General features: G+C 46.4%; 1 protein-coding gene across 1 annotated transcript; it reads right to left on the reverse strand.

Annotated features, from left to right (window-relative positions):
* Positions 1 to 745: 745 nt before the first annotated feature.
* LOC108926177 (lysyl oxidase homolog 1-like) lies at positions 746 to 13,181 on the reverse strand. Its single transcript, XM_018738733.2, has 8 exons — positions 11,652 to 13,181; positions 7,526 to 7,634; positions 5,984 to 6,121; positions 4,639 to 4,795; positions 4,143 to 4,238; positions 3,084 to 3,199; positions 2,279 to 2,309; positions 746 to 2,091 (listed from the first exon to the last, which is right to left on the reverse strand). Exons 1-7 carry the CDS (start codon positions 12,685 to 12,687, stop codon positions 2,303 to 2,305), a joined length of 1,659 nt encoding a protein of 552 aa, XP_018594249.1. The 5' UTR covers positions 12,688 to 13,181; the 3' UTR covers positions 746 to 2,091; positions 2,279 to 2,302.
* Between the last annotated feature and the right edge of the window lie 343 nt (positions 13,182 to 13,524).

The following is a 13,524-nucleotide window of genomic DNA, read 5'->3' on the forward strand; positions in this document are numbered from 1 at the left end:
AAGGAAGATTTTTGAAAGTTACAAACAGAATAAGAGGTTTCCAGCCAAAATTGTGTCTGTAAGTTGAGGAGTCGGTGCACTTGATGTGTACGCTCAATATTTTTTTAGGACTCGTGTTTTGTTTGCCTACCTGTAGCCCCATGGCACGCTCCAGCAATACAGTCTCCATGCCTGTTTGGTCGATTTCCCATGGTGGCTGTATTCTGGAACTCCACGTATCTGAGGACTTCGGCACTTAAGCCTTACTCTGTAAGGCTGTTCAGAATCTGGGTCTCCTCCAGAGCGCATCGGTAACAATCCAGACATTTCAACGTCACATCAAACCTGAGCCCAATAAGAGTTCATCTGCACGGCATGCAGAGTGTTAGTCATTAGTCACCAAAGGAGCAAAGATTTATCATGCTAATGTGCCTGCAACATGCCAGGCATTACCGCAGATATGTGTGAATAATGACAGCAATTAACATAGGAGGGCTTGCTGCTTGGCAACACCAAGAACCCTGCAATCTGTGATGGACAGAAAGGCCCAGTCAACGTAAAGTTTGCTTTTGTAGCGTGCTCAGCCAGAGGAAGGTCAACATTCCCAGCCAAACCCTCTCGCAGATCCCTTCCGAAAAAAAGCAACAACAACAACAACAAAAAAACAGGACCGCACATTTGCATTCTTCTCTGAGGCCACAACATTTCTGCAGTTTTCTGCAAAAATATCACTTAATGCTTCATACAATAACTTTTTTTATTGTTACTTTAAGGAATACCAAACATATTTCAAGCAAATTCGTCACAGTGACAGATTTTTAACAAGTTATGTTGAAACAAATCATGTCAAGGATTGTCTGGGACTTGACAAACATCAAGAATCCCTCACCTCTAAGGTCCTGAACTCATGGTAAAGCGACACCTTAGCGAGTCCCCTGAATGTCGGAAAATCTCGATTAAGCATTGCATAGACAAAGTAATAAGCTGTCCATTGGTAAATGGAATATATATGTAAACAGTGTGCAATAGAAAAAAGTCTGTACTACAGTTTATCTCCCACAATGCATGGAGAACATGTTCAAAAGATGCTCAAGTGTGTGGACGTGTTTAGAAAAATTGGTTATGAGAGGTCAGAGTGACTCATGATAATTCTCGACAAGGATCTGTGGCCTAAACCGTGCACCGAAAACAGTAACTCTTTACTGAGAGGCAGGTAAAGACACTTTGCAGCTTCAGGCCTTGCAGCCGAAATGGTCTCGAATGAATTCCAGCAGCACTTGCCCTCCCTACGCTATGGGCTACAGCTAAAGCTGCTGGACATGCTGAAGTACCAATCAAACCTGACAAGTATGAATCTCCTTTTCACAAGACCAGCGAAAGGTCAGACACAGTACCAAAGATCTTCAAAACTGAACTTGGACTGATCTTGTTCTGGTTTAAAAAAGCAATCAAAAGAGAATAAAGAACACAAAAAACTCAAAGGATCAAAAAAGTACATGCCTCGGTGGGTAAAATATGTACATTCCTACAACGGTGATGATGACCAAAATGTTGGCTTCAGTGCTCGTGGCAAAAGGAAATTCTGAAATAAAGTTAAAATCCTGTTAATTTAAGGACATTTTTCAAGTCTGGAAGGACTTCTATGTACACACACATCAGTACCGACAAAGTTAGCTCTGCAGTGTGTTTAGGTATGTTTGAGGTGTGTTTCAGGTCTGTTCCAGGTGTGTTAGCTGAATGAGAACCCAGGATGAAGGCCAGAGTACCTTTTACAGCAGGGGCTCAACTGTGAAAACATGGCCCATGAGGGGCTTAGCATCTTCATACCTCTCAGCTCCATTTTGTTGGCCCTCAAATGTATCCATCAAGAATGCAAAGACAAAACATGTAAACATGACAAGAGCTTATTGTAATAGTTCATTTTAACTGGTGAACACTGAGGTCTCTTGTTCCAAAAGAACCGGTGAGCCCTGCTGAAATGCCATCTCGAGCGTGCGTCGAACTGCTGCCAAACCTTGACGCATCCTTGCTGGTTAAGTGTTCGCGCCCATCCAACGCACCAAACGGACTGGCTCCAGAGGCACAGGTCAGAGCGGTGCATGCACCGTAATGCTGCCCATGACACATACAGAAAATTGAAAAACATAGTGAGAATTAAGGGGAAGACAATAATGTTGACCACATACTGGTTATTTTCCATTTCAGTGAGTAAATACACGTGATGTCATGTCTGTGCCGCTGGGACCGTGGCTTCCGAAAGGTCCGCGAGAAGGGACCAGCAACGATATAAAAGACTCACCAGGGCGGTCTGCTGCGAGTCCAATCAAGATCTTAAGAGAGGACAGAAACACAGAAAGACAACATGAAGCCTGATCTTTACAATTGTGAATTAAACACACTATCTGGGACTCGAGGGGGGTGCGGTGGCGCAGTGGGTTGGACCGCAGTCCTACTCTCCGGTGGGTCTGGGGTTCGAGTCCCGCTTGGGGTGCCTTGTGACGGACTGGCGTCCCGTCCTGGGTGTGTCCCCTTCCCCCTCCGGCCTTACGCCCTGTGTTACCGGGTTGGCTCCGGTTCCCCGTGACCCCATAAGGGACGAGCGGTTCTGAAAATGTGTGTGTGTGTGTGTATCTGGGACTCCTATTTCCCTGCTGCACTGCAGCAAACAAGAAATAAAGGCAGATTCATTTGCTGGTAACTAAACATAATTCTAACGTTTGTACAGCTTTATGCTTTGTTGTCATATGTGGAATAATTATTTTGCAGCTAGTCAATTATTGTTGTCAGTGACTTAGTTTTAAACACCTACTCATATACATAAAGCTGCTGCTATGTTAATTACAAAGTCACAATATGCAGCAGTCAACACTGTACCGAGATTAAGGATGGAACGTGTTGACGTTTATTCCAGTTCCATGTACCATGACATTATATACACCTTACTAGAAGATCAGTGATGTTATAACACTCTTCCTGAAATATGGTGAAAATAAATCAGTATGATATTACCAACGTATAATTTTAACCGTTAAGCTTCTGTAAGCAAGGAAATCAAGCGGCTCATTTAGCAGGTGCAGACCACGGGAGTGATGTGGGATACTCACTGCGCCAGCTTGCAGTTGGTCGCGGTGACGAAGCGGCCCGTGTAGTGAATGTTACATCGCACCACGTTGTTGGTGAAATCCAACTCCAGCACTTTGTACTTCGGGTTCACATGAAGCTGAGACATGGTGGGGAGAACCAGCTGTTCCTTACACTCACACACAAGGGCGGAACTTAGCTGCCTACCATTAAATTACCACATCTTTTTTATTTGCCTGGCATCCCGTTGGTCTAAAATGCCCTCTGCCCGGATCAAATTTAAGACCCTGGTAAAGGCCTACAAAAGCATCAACCGCTACACCCCAGCCAGACCCCTTCGCTCGTCTACTTCTGCTCGCTTGGTGGTCCTGTGCACAAAAAGTAATGCACAAAGGTTCTCAGTTCTAGCTCCGTTGTGGTGGAATGACCTCCCCCTCTCACTCAGAACTGCTGAATCTCTGTCCACATTTAAAAAGGACCTGAAAACTCACCTCCTCCTCACTTCGCCCATCATCTCTTAAATTCAAGTAAGCTGTAAAAGTTCATGTACTATAACTTTAAGATCATGCCCAGATAAGCCTTTACGCAGCTACTCCTTAATGTAATGTAAATATTTCCATGTATCTCAAAAAAACAAACAAAAAAAAACAAAAAACTTATTACTAGGAAGGTGATCAGGAATTGTGAATATTCTGATAGTTTCATGCAACTCCTTGTCCGACGTACATTGGTTCATATGTTGGAAAGGAACTGTGCTTAAGAAACACGGGTCTGCATTTATATCTCTCTTCTTGTTAATGTGATTAACACATAGTATTTTCTATGAGATGTACATCGCTTTGGAGAAAAGTGTCTGCTAAATGAATACATGTAAATATAATGTAAATTTAAAGTGACCATATATAACCGCATTGCTGTTCTGTACAGAAAGGCAAGCTATCGAAGCAGTTCAGGGGAGGGCGCCTTCCTTAAAGTTGCCTCGTCACAAACCCCCGTGACGTGTCGTTTAACCACCGTACCCTCAAATCTTGCATAAGTGATAGTGAGAAGCACAAAAAAGAAAGACGGTTTACTGCGGTCACCTTAAGGATGTACTTCCCAGGCTGGATGTCTGTGATGTCAATCCACTGGCAGTCAATGTCAGCATTGTAGGTATCATAGCAACCTGGACTCAGGCCCTGAGAAGAGAAAAGGAGCGGGTGCGTGGCTGTTTAAGAAGAAACATTTACTCGCCTCTCCTCACCTCATTCAAAACCTGGAGCACTTAAACATTTCACGCATATACGAGCATCTTCATTTGGCCGAAGTTGTTCTTCACAACAGCTTAAAGTTTGGTACCGTTTACACAGCTGGGTAGTTTTCCCCAGAGGTATTCAAGGGTCATACAGTAAGAGATGGGAGTGAAACCCTTCAAAGTCCTTTGAGTCCTAAGATGGCAGCTCTAACCATTACCACTAGCTGGCTGACCGCTCACTCCAGGTTATGAACGATGTAGCACTGAGAAGTTCAAGGAGACACTCCAAATCCACGGTAATGGATGTGATTCTGGGCGTGGTAACGGGTAGGGGGGTGGTGTACCTGAGTGTGCGCCGTGCAGGCATAGCGCTTCAGGTGGCCAAAGTCACACGTGGTGTCTTCCAGGCAGAAACTGGCCTTGTGGCCCTCGGCCACCTTGCGGCCCGTGCTGACCTCCAGAAGGTCGTAATGGCTGAACTCATCCATGCTGTGGTAGTGTCTGCAGGGTGGGGGTCAGGGAGGGGCGCCATCACAGCGGGGGAGAACGAGCACAAAGCACTGTCTTAGGTAAAGTCTCGAGAGAACATAATTTTGTTGTTATTATTGGGTCGCCTGATTTATGGGACTCTTTTAACTTCAGTGTAGATTTACTTTAATGAATTTACCTGCATGCTGCAGTACATTAAACACTACTGCTCTCAATTAACTAATTTAAAATGATCTAGTTAGTGGCTGGCAGTTTCAGAATTGTGAAATGACATGGAAAAATGACAACAAATGCATTTAATTCAAACTAAGAATGCTTTCCTTACTGACCTTGTAAGATTCTGTGTGCAGGCAGAAGATCAGTCCAACTGGCTCAATCATTCACTTGCACAGTTCTTAATACGGTAATACGGTACAGTGCGGTACAGGACGAACAAACTAGACCTAGTCAACCATTGCAAAATGCTCGCAAAATGGAAAGAACGCTTTAGCCTGTCTTTAAGACAAGCTCCCAGGTTTAATGTGGGCTGTAGTAAAGGCAGAAGTATTTGATGCAGGGTTGAAACGTACACATCAGACTGCTGCCACGGCAACCGAAATCCTGGAAAACACTTGTGTCAATGGCAGCTGTGCTCTCCAACTCCTTGGGTCAAAGGGCACCGCATACTTTTGAAAACCAAAGACCGATCGAAAGTCACTTGAGTACATCACCGAGTCCGCAAACCCAAAGCCAAACGTGCGAGCCTGTCAACACACGTGGACAAGTAAGCACTGTGGCACTTGCGGAGCTGTGACGAGTGCCACCATGATGTCACCCTCCCGAATGGTTCACGTGGGGGTGAAATTTTGCTGCCGTTACATGGCCTGTTGGCTCGATGGCCTGCACAGACTGCAGAACGGAAAAACGTGGACCCGATGATGTCATTTGGCGTGAATAAGCATGAGTAACGCTGAAGACAGCCAGCAGAGCAGGAACTCGGGTCTCCGGAGGACGCGGTCCAGCAATTTATAAGACACGCCCTGCACCCAAAAGGTCACATATGATTGTGAGTCACTAAGGTTGCTTAATTTCTGTCGTGTAACAAAAATCCTGAACCATTAAACACCTGTAAAGTGATTTATTATACTGTAAATACAGTCAGACACCCATACTGTGTTGGTTGTGTGCAGAAATGCCCTTCCCCTTCCAGCCTGGACTTACTGGTGGCAGCTGTGCCACTCCCATGTGTGTCGGGGTCGGTTGGGCATGAAGTCAGCTGTTCCCTGGTTCTTCACCCGCTGAGGGAAGCGCAGCAGGACCCGGGTGTCATAGTCGGTCACACCGGAGCCATAGGCGGAGCTGTAGGGACAGATGGCCCAAGTCACGAGGAACTCTCTTTGAAGAGTGACGTGGATGAGGAGCCCTCACTTGCAGAGTCTGTCAGTCTTACGCTGGAAGGAGCTGGGAGTTACTTCGGATTTTTACACCTTTCAAATACTTGAAGTTGCTGAGAAACTTCAGTAAGTAGTCCAGAGCATTCTAGAAATTCAATATTCATGTCTGATACTTTTGGCTGCTGCCAGCCCAGGTGGACAAGGAGCTATAGATTACTGGCAAAGGGAAAACAAGATGTCTTACTATGAATGCCCGTATAATGCTTTGGAAAGTGTCCTCACACCTGCTTGTAAACATAGCTGCAAGGGATTGCAGAAGACCCTTGCCAGGACTAATCGAATTTGGGAACTATGGGATCCACGCTGCCACCTGGTGGCTGGAATGCAGTATAGGTTGTCCTGGGGACTTGGTGGACGACCGCAGGGAATAACAAGTGACATGAAGCCATGTGTCTGTGATCATTGAGATACAGTACTGGCGGGATGTGTGGGGTGGAGCCTCTGAAGAGCCGTTTCCCCATGATTTTTAAAATGGTTCTTAGAGCCAAGAGAGCAGCTGCCTGCAAATTCCAAAATCCTCTTACATGTAGATGGAGAAGTAGTGCGGAGAACTGCAGGAGGTGACAGTCAATAATTGATCCCTTAACCACAAAGAAGAGGAGAAATCACAGATCTTGGACACCTCTCAGAGAGTGACACACCTAGCAGTTTCACCCAAGGTGACCAGAATGCCATTTCGGTCGTTCTTAAGCATGTTCGGTTTACCGGTTGGACTTCTCCCTGCTTACCTCCGATGGACTCTCTGGAGAAAAAAAACTTTGACTACAGCGAGAAAATGGATTTTCAACCTATCCAAGATTTAGGAAAGCAAGAAGAAGTATAAGCCAATTCAATTTGATGTTTGAGACCCAATGAATTACATTATCTGCACTGCAGAGCTCGAGCACTGCATGGCGACAGAGCGATATGTCAATTAGCTGGACGGCAGTGAGAAGTTCAGCTGGATGGTACACAAGAGTTTGGAAACCCAGCTGAGGGAACAATACAAACAAAACTGAAATGTGAGTACGCCGGTTAAAATACAGTAAACTGTTGGAACTGTGTTGTTATAGAAAGACTGTGGGACGGGCAGATACGAGAACGAGCAGAAAAGGGAGACAAACAATCAGTGAACAATTAAAACAAACTGAAAGAGAAAAACTAAATTGGAAAGGAAATATATAAAGTGAATAAAAGAAATGACAAAATACACAAAACTGACCAGTACGTCGATGAACAAATTACAAATCTATGCAAGAATAAATACATTTATGTGCAAATTAAAATGTGCCTACTTGCTTTTTGTCTGCGGGACGATGGGCACTCGTACCTGGCCAAACAGTTCTCCTCTGCAGCACAGCGGAGGGAGTACAGGTGGGCTCTCTGGACGTATGTAGAGGCTTGCACGTAGTTTGGGTCCGGGACCAGGTCGGGCAACCCTAGGATTTCACATTGGCGTTAATATCACTGTTGTCCCTCTGTGTGTGTGTGTGTGTGTGTGTGTGATTGTTCTGAAAGCTAGCCACATGCATAGGCTGAGTGATGTGCACCCCAGAGTGTCTGACGTCCACCAGCCACAGCCTGAAGTGGATAAGCAGCTTCTGCGCAAGGACTCTGGACACGTGGATGAAATCCGGTGACTCCTGAAGATCAGCTGATTTACCGCACCAGGACCTCACCGCTGCGATCAAACCATTGCGGACTCTGCTCAGCTGGGCTCCCGCCAAGAAACTTGTCCAAGTTTGGGCAAATTTGAACAAAGATGAGCTTCCAGTCAATTTATTTTGTTTCCATCCCTGACACAATTGAGGTGTCTTTTCCGAGTAACAGGAGTACGTTGTTCGCAGCTGAAGTTTGGCACTCAAGTGACTCAGCTGTCGGGCTCGGCAGGGGCGATTTGGTGTAATCAGCGCTCAGTAATTACACCGGATTCCAGATTGTCATCATCAGACCACTCAGTTACTGGATCCTGAGATGAGTATTGTGCTCAGAGGGCGTGGGCATATGAACAGTGGCTCAGGAGGTAGCACGGGTGCCTTGCAGCACCTGGGCTGTGCATTTAGATGTGGGCTTGAATCCAACTCAGTCTGTGTGGATTTTACAAGGGTTTCTTCTGAGTGCTCTGGTTTCCTCAACCAGTCCAAAGACATGTGATTCAGGCAAACTCTAAGAACGCCTGTAATGCGTGTGTGTGTGTGACTGAGTGTGTGTTTCACTGCTCCGCCATGTATGCAGTACAGTAGATCAGTTCTAAGACTGGTCACTGTGGGGAGCTGCTGTAGTTAAAGCAGAGCTGTTATAGCATTACATGTAACAAGCATGTGTTCATAGCTTGCAACCACAGCAGCATCACATGACGGCCAGTCTGAAAACTTACTGACTGCACCTTGTATGTGGGTGAATGATTAGGTTTAGAGCAGTGTAAGTACCACTGTAAGTCACTACGAATAAAAGTGTCAGCTAAATTAAAGTTAATAATCATTGTATGTCGCTTTGCTGTCAAAATTGTGCCAAATTAAATAAGTAACATAAATATAAACTGGGGGAGGCAATCGATAGATGGGTACCTAATAAAAAAACCATTTTTATGAACAATTACTTCACTGAATGGGGGGCGCAGTGGTGCAGGGGGTTGGACCGGGTCCTGCTCTCCGGTGGGTCTAGGGTTCGAGTCCCGCTTGGGGTGCCTTGCGACAGACTGGCGTCCCGTCCTGGGTGTGTCCCCTCCACCTCCAGCCTTACGCCCTGTGTTGCCAGGTTAGGCTCCGGCTCCCCGCGACCCCGAATGGGACAAGCGGTTCAGAAAATGTGTGTGTATATGTGTATTTCACTGATCTGTCATTGATAATATCTGCAATACCTCCCTTTACCACACTTCCTCACAAAAGTATACGTAACGAAGGTGAAAGGCACCCACAAATATTATGTTGTGTAAAGAAGCCAAATGAAAAAGAAAAAAGGATTTTATTGACGTACACAAGTCCAGCGCCCATGGGTTCCATATATGAAGCATGCCTGTGAGGTCATTTACTCACAGTTTTCCAATTAAAACGCATTTTGTTCGCATGTCTGGGTTTATCATGCAAGAGATTGCAGCAGCTTGCAGTCTGTAAAACGATTTTTAACACTAACCTGCAGCCTGCAAAATGATATTTTAATGCTGCTTCTGATGTTAACATTTTACAGCTGAGCTCTAGAGCGCAGTGTGAATTACAGTGCGTTAACGCGCAATGATTATGTTTCAATCAGTATCCACCTAGTAAGAAATTAGTTCTAATTTTGTTCACTCAGAGGAAATTAACAGCTTCATGTGTCTAATGAGTGACACATCAGTCTAATAGCTGCTTCAATAATCTTATAGCTGTACCAATGCCATGTGTTATTAAAAAAATTGCAGCCTGTAAGGTACTGTATATCAAAAACAGAGGACACAGAACGCGTAGCTGTTAGCGGGAACTTTTTTTTTTTTTTTTTTTTTTTAACTTAAAACGATTCGTAAACAAATTTTTCCTTTTTGTGGTTCGGGTCCAACATTTGAGCCGAGGGTCGCTTAGGTGACATAACTGAAAACCTCTTTCAACACTTTCTGAGATATAAAATATTATCTGGAATATTACACATATCAGTGCGGATTCACTGAAGCTCTCCTTAATGTTCTCTTTTGTAGACTTTTTCAGGCTACATCTGGGATGTCTGCCGGCTCCGGGAGGGTCCCAGACAGCCTGGTTGGGATAGGATGAGGTAAAATGCTGTTTGGGCAAAATAATAAGCAACAAGTTCTGCTCTTTTCATAATGGGTGATAATAAAAAATAAAACTACTAAAACTAGATAAATAATTTAAATACCATTGCCTGAGGAAAGCCAAACACAAGGCTTCCCTATCCAACATCTCCCACCCCCTTCATGAAACACCCTTCTAGACCCTGCTCTTGTTCGTTCTCCTTACAGGTTCCTGTGGGGGTTAGGTAATTCACCATGCTCAGTCACACTCACTGGCAGAATACAGTATTGTGCCCTAACACCGAAAACAAATAGACTTAGAAGCAGAAGGGGTGACGTTCACAGTGATCTGTGTCCAGATGTATGAAATCCCCCGGGAACCTGAGAAACACAGAGGAAGGCTGTGTGTGAGTTGAAGTGCAAAGGAAAGAGGCGCCCCTTTCTGGAAACAGCGCAGCCTTCTGCCCCAGGAATACGGGAAAAGTGAGCCATTGCATCACCTCTTTATGGTTTGAGCCCCTGATGTAAACATGGGCTGTTTTTTCATCCTGAAAACCTGGCCATCTGATAAAGCAGGAAGCGCTCACGCAGGAACTGCCTGATGAACGGCTCTGACCATTAAACCATGGTCGTGGTGATCACAAACCATTACTACAGACCCATAGAAAATGTGTTTCCCATTATGAAACACGTCTGTTCTTCTGGCTGGATAGCCAAATGTATTGCTCAGAAATTTTTTTCGCTCCCTTCCCCCACACCCCTGGGTTTAAACAAGATTTTTTTTTTTTTCCCAGGCTTTCTGAAGAACTGCACCTCACATTTTGCCAGAACTTTCCACTACCACACTCTCCGCAAATGCTCTCCCCTCTGCCCCACCCCACCCCAAGCCATGTTCTTATATCAAAAACATTTATAGGAAAGTGAGCCAAAGAGTAAAGGCTCCCACACTGAAGGCGCCATAAAGGACACACTTCTCGCAGTGACTGAAAGGTTTATCAAAACATAAGCTTTGTGTAAACCACAGTGTGCTGTACCTTTTGACCTCTACATGAGCGTTGGGTGACTGCTGTTACCAGAGCAGCAGTCCCAGGGCTCCTGTAGCTGGGTCATGAAAAGGACAAGATCAACTGGACATCCTTTAGGGTTCAACCAACATGCCTAGGAAGCAGATTAACCAACACTGTATAGTGTTGCTGCGATTAACGTATCTCACAGCCATATGGAGTTTAAATGACGATAGAGCAAAGAACAAAAAAAGAGATTGCGTATCATTGAGTGGAGGGTTTGTAGGTATCAGGATTCACTGCGTATCTGCCATGAACAAACACAAATCTGTCTGTTTTGCCTGGCCTCTACTTGAAGTTTGGGCCTGCTGTTCCAACGAAGAGGACCCTTTGTGGTGTTCTGTAAACTGGATGTCTCATTCCAGCCTGGCTATGTCCAACATGCCCAAGACTATGACAGAACGGTGGAAACCAGCTACTCGGTTTTATGAGAGCAGTCACTGGACTGGCTAATGATGAGCAGCTTTATCCAGTGCTTCTCTGAAATACTGAAAGGATTAACAGACAAAGTGAGAAAGCATCACGTCAGATCTATGAGACATCTAGGAGAAAACACCAGGAAGGCACGGCAAAGAACCATGCAGCTCGTTCTTAGGCTCTGGAAAGTGTAGCGACAGGAAAATAGCACAAGTGTGGTGTGTGAGAGCAGGAGTGTGTGCAGATCTTGTTACCTCTCTGCTGTGGCCGGTACCCACTCACCACACCGGTGCTGGGGTTATCTGCGGTGTTGGGGGAGAGGGGGTTCCTGCCTGCAGGTACAGGCTGGACGAAGGGTGGCTGGGGCTGCACTCTGCCAAAGGGGGGGAACTGTTCGTACTGGGGGCTGCGCAAGGGCATACTGTCCACCTCCGGGGATGCTGGGTCAGGGGCTGCAGGCTCTTCGTTGTACAGGCTGTGCATGTATCTGCGATCCAGCCTGTCAGAGAAAGGAGGCTCTGCCTGGGTTCCCACGAAGGGCTGGTAGTAACGGTAACTGTCCTCACCATAGTCTGGTTGAGAGCGTGGCGAGAGTGGTGCCAGACCTGCACCGCCGTATACCCTGTCCGAGTAGCCACCCCCCCCATACTGTCCTCCTGTGCCAGCTTGATAGAAAGTCCCTCTCTGGAAGGGTGGCTCGAACCCCCGGCCTGCTGTATCCTCAACACTGGGGTCAAAGGCTGCAGGAAAGGGGTACTGTGGGTAGTTTGGCCCACTGAAAGGAGGCTGAGGGAAAGCTGATGATGATGAGAATGTGGATGATGATGATGACGATGATGATGACGAAGAACCCATAGAGGCTCTGAAACGGGCACTGGAGGACGGCTGTAGACGACTGCCAGCATCACTAGCGCCTGCTGTCCCCTGCTGCCAGTTGTCTGGCACCTGTCCAAATCCATAGGGGTGCCGGGTCTGACCTCGCAGCGTCTCGGACCGGCTCCTCGGGGGAGCTTGCCGACGCACATTGCCTCCATGGGGCCTGCGGGATGAGCTGGGTGGCTGATCAGCCAAGAGCACACGGTGACCGTTCTCTTGTTCCTGGGCCCTGGCGGGGACATACTCAGCACCACTGTTGAGCAGGCTGTACAGCCTCCCGTTGTTCTCCCACTGGATCATCTGCCTCCAGGGCTGCCCAGCACCGTCAGTCCCCTGGGCCTCCACCTGGCCAACTAGCAGTATCCATACCAACACCAGTGCAGTTGTAGGAGTCATGGCTGCACAAAGTACCATCTCAGCCAGCAACAAACAACAATAAGTGTGTTAGGACAGCTGACGGTACTTGTTCCAGAGCAAAGCTGTCTTGTGTGTAAAATCCCTTCAGCTGGCAAGGTGCACCTGATGAGCAGGGCCAAGGATGAGGATCTTCTGTAGGGTTCTGCCCATGTGCAGCCCTTTCCCTTAGAGGTGGAGAGGATTGATACTAGTCCATGCCCTTGTGTTGGAAAACCAAATTTTTGATGGGTGATCCCTGCCTGTGATGATTCTTCCAGTCTTCCTGGGTCCAGAGCATGTCCCTCCGACCTCTGTGTGCAACCGGTCGTTCAGCTGAGCTGCGGGCTTCATGTACTGCACCAGTGGCTTACAACAGGCAGCAAATAGTCTCAAAGTTTTTCTTTCTTTCTTTCTTTCGTTCTTCTCCTCCCAGACTGCGGCCACATGGCCCTAGTGCTAGTGTAGTTTCCTGAACTGCAAGAGCCGAGCCTCTGTGGACGTTCCAGAGTCAACATTGCCATCTGCAAAGGAATTCAAACTCGCACTGCTCTGCCTTTCCCAGTATCCCTCGTATCTTGAACAAGCAATGACGCAGTAAGCAGAAATGTAGTAATAGACCCGATTTAGCCATCGAAGTGCCATGCGACCATCTGGGGTCTACTGTTTTATTTCTTGTGTCTGAAAGGTCAATCAGTTTCACATGAATTTCACGTGATTCAATAATTAAGGTAAAAAAGAACTTTTGGAAAATATCAAACATGGAGACAAAATAGGCCATCAAACCTTCACATTTATCTTGGTACTGAAGTGGTTGTGACTGTGCCAGGCTCAGGGATAGAAAGGGGTACTATCAGG

The sequence above is a fragment of the Scleropages formosus genome, chromosome 7 (genome assembly GCF_900964775.1).
Source record: "Scleropages formosus chromosome 7, fSclFor1.1, whole genome shotgun sequence".
In the NCBI taxonomy this organism is placed as follows: Eukaryota; Metazoa; Chordata; class Actinopteri; order Osteoglossiformes; family Osteoglossidae; genus Scleropages; species Scleropages formosus.

Excerpts from the sequence above, each read along its gene's own strand:
- LOC108926177 (XM_018738733.2), bottom strand. The coding sequence starts at position 12,687 with ATGGTACTTTGTGCAGCCATGACTCCTACAACTGCACTGGTGTTGGTA. Across the intron at positions 6,122-7,525 it reads GAGGAGAACTGTTTGGCCAG|CTCCGCCTATGGCTCCGGTG; the intron begins GTACGAGTGCCC and ends CTGTCCCTACAG. Across the intron at positions 4,796-5,983 it reads GAGTGGCACAGCTGCCACCA|ACACTACCACAGCATGGATG; the intron begins GTAAGTCCAGGC and ends CCCACCCTGCAG.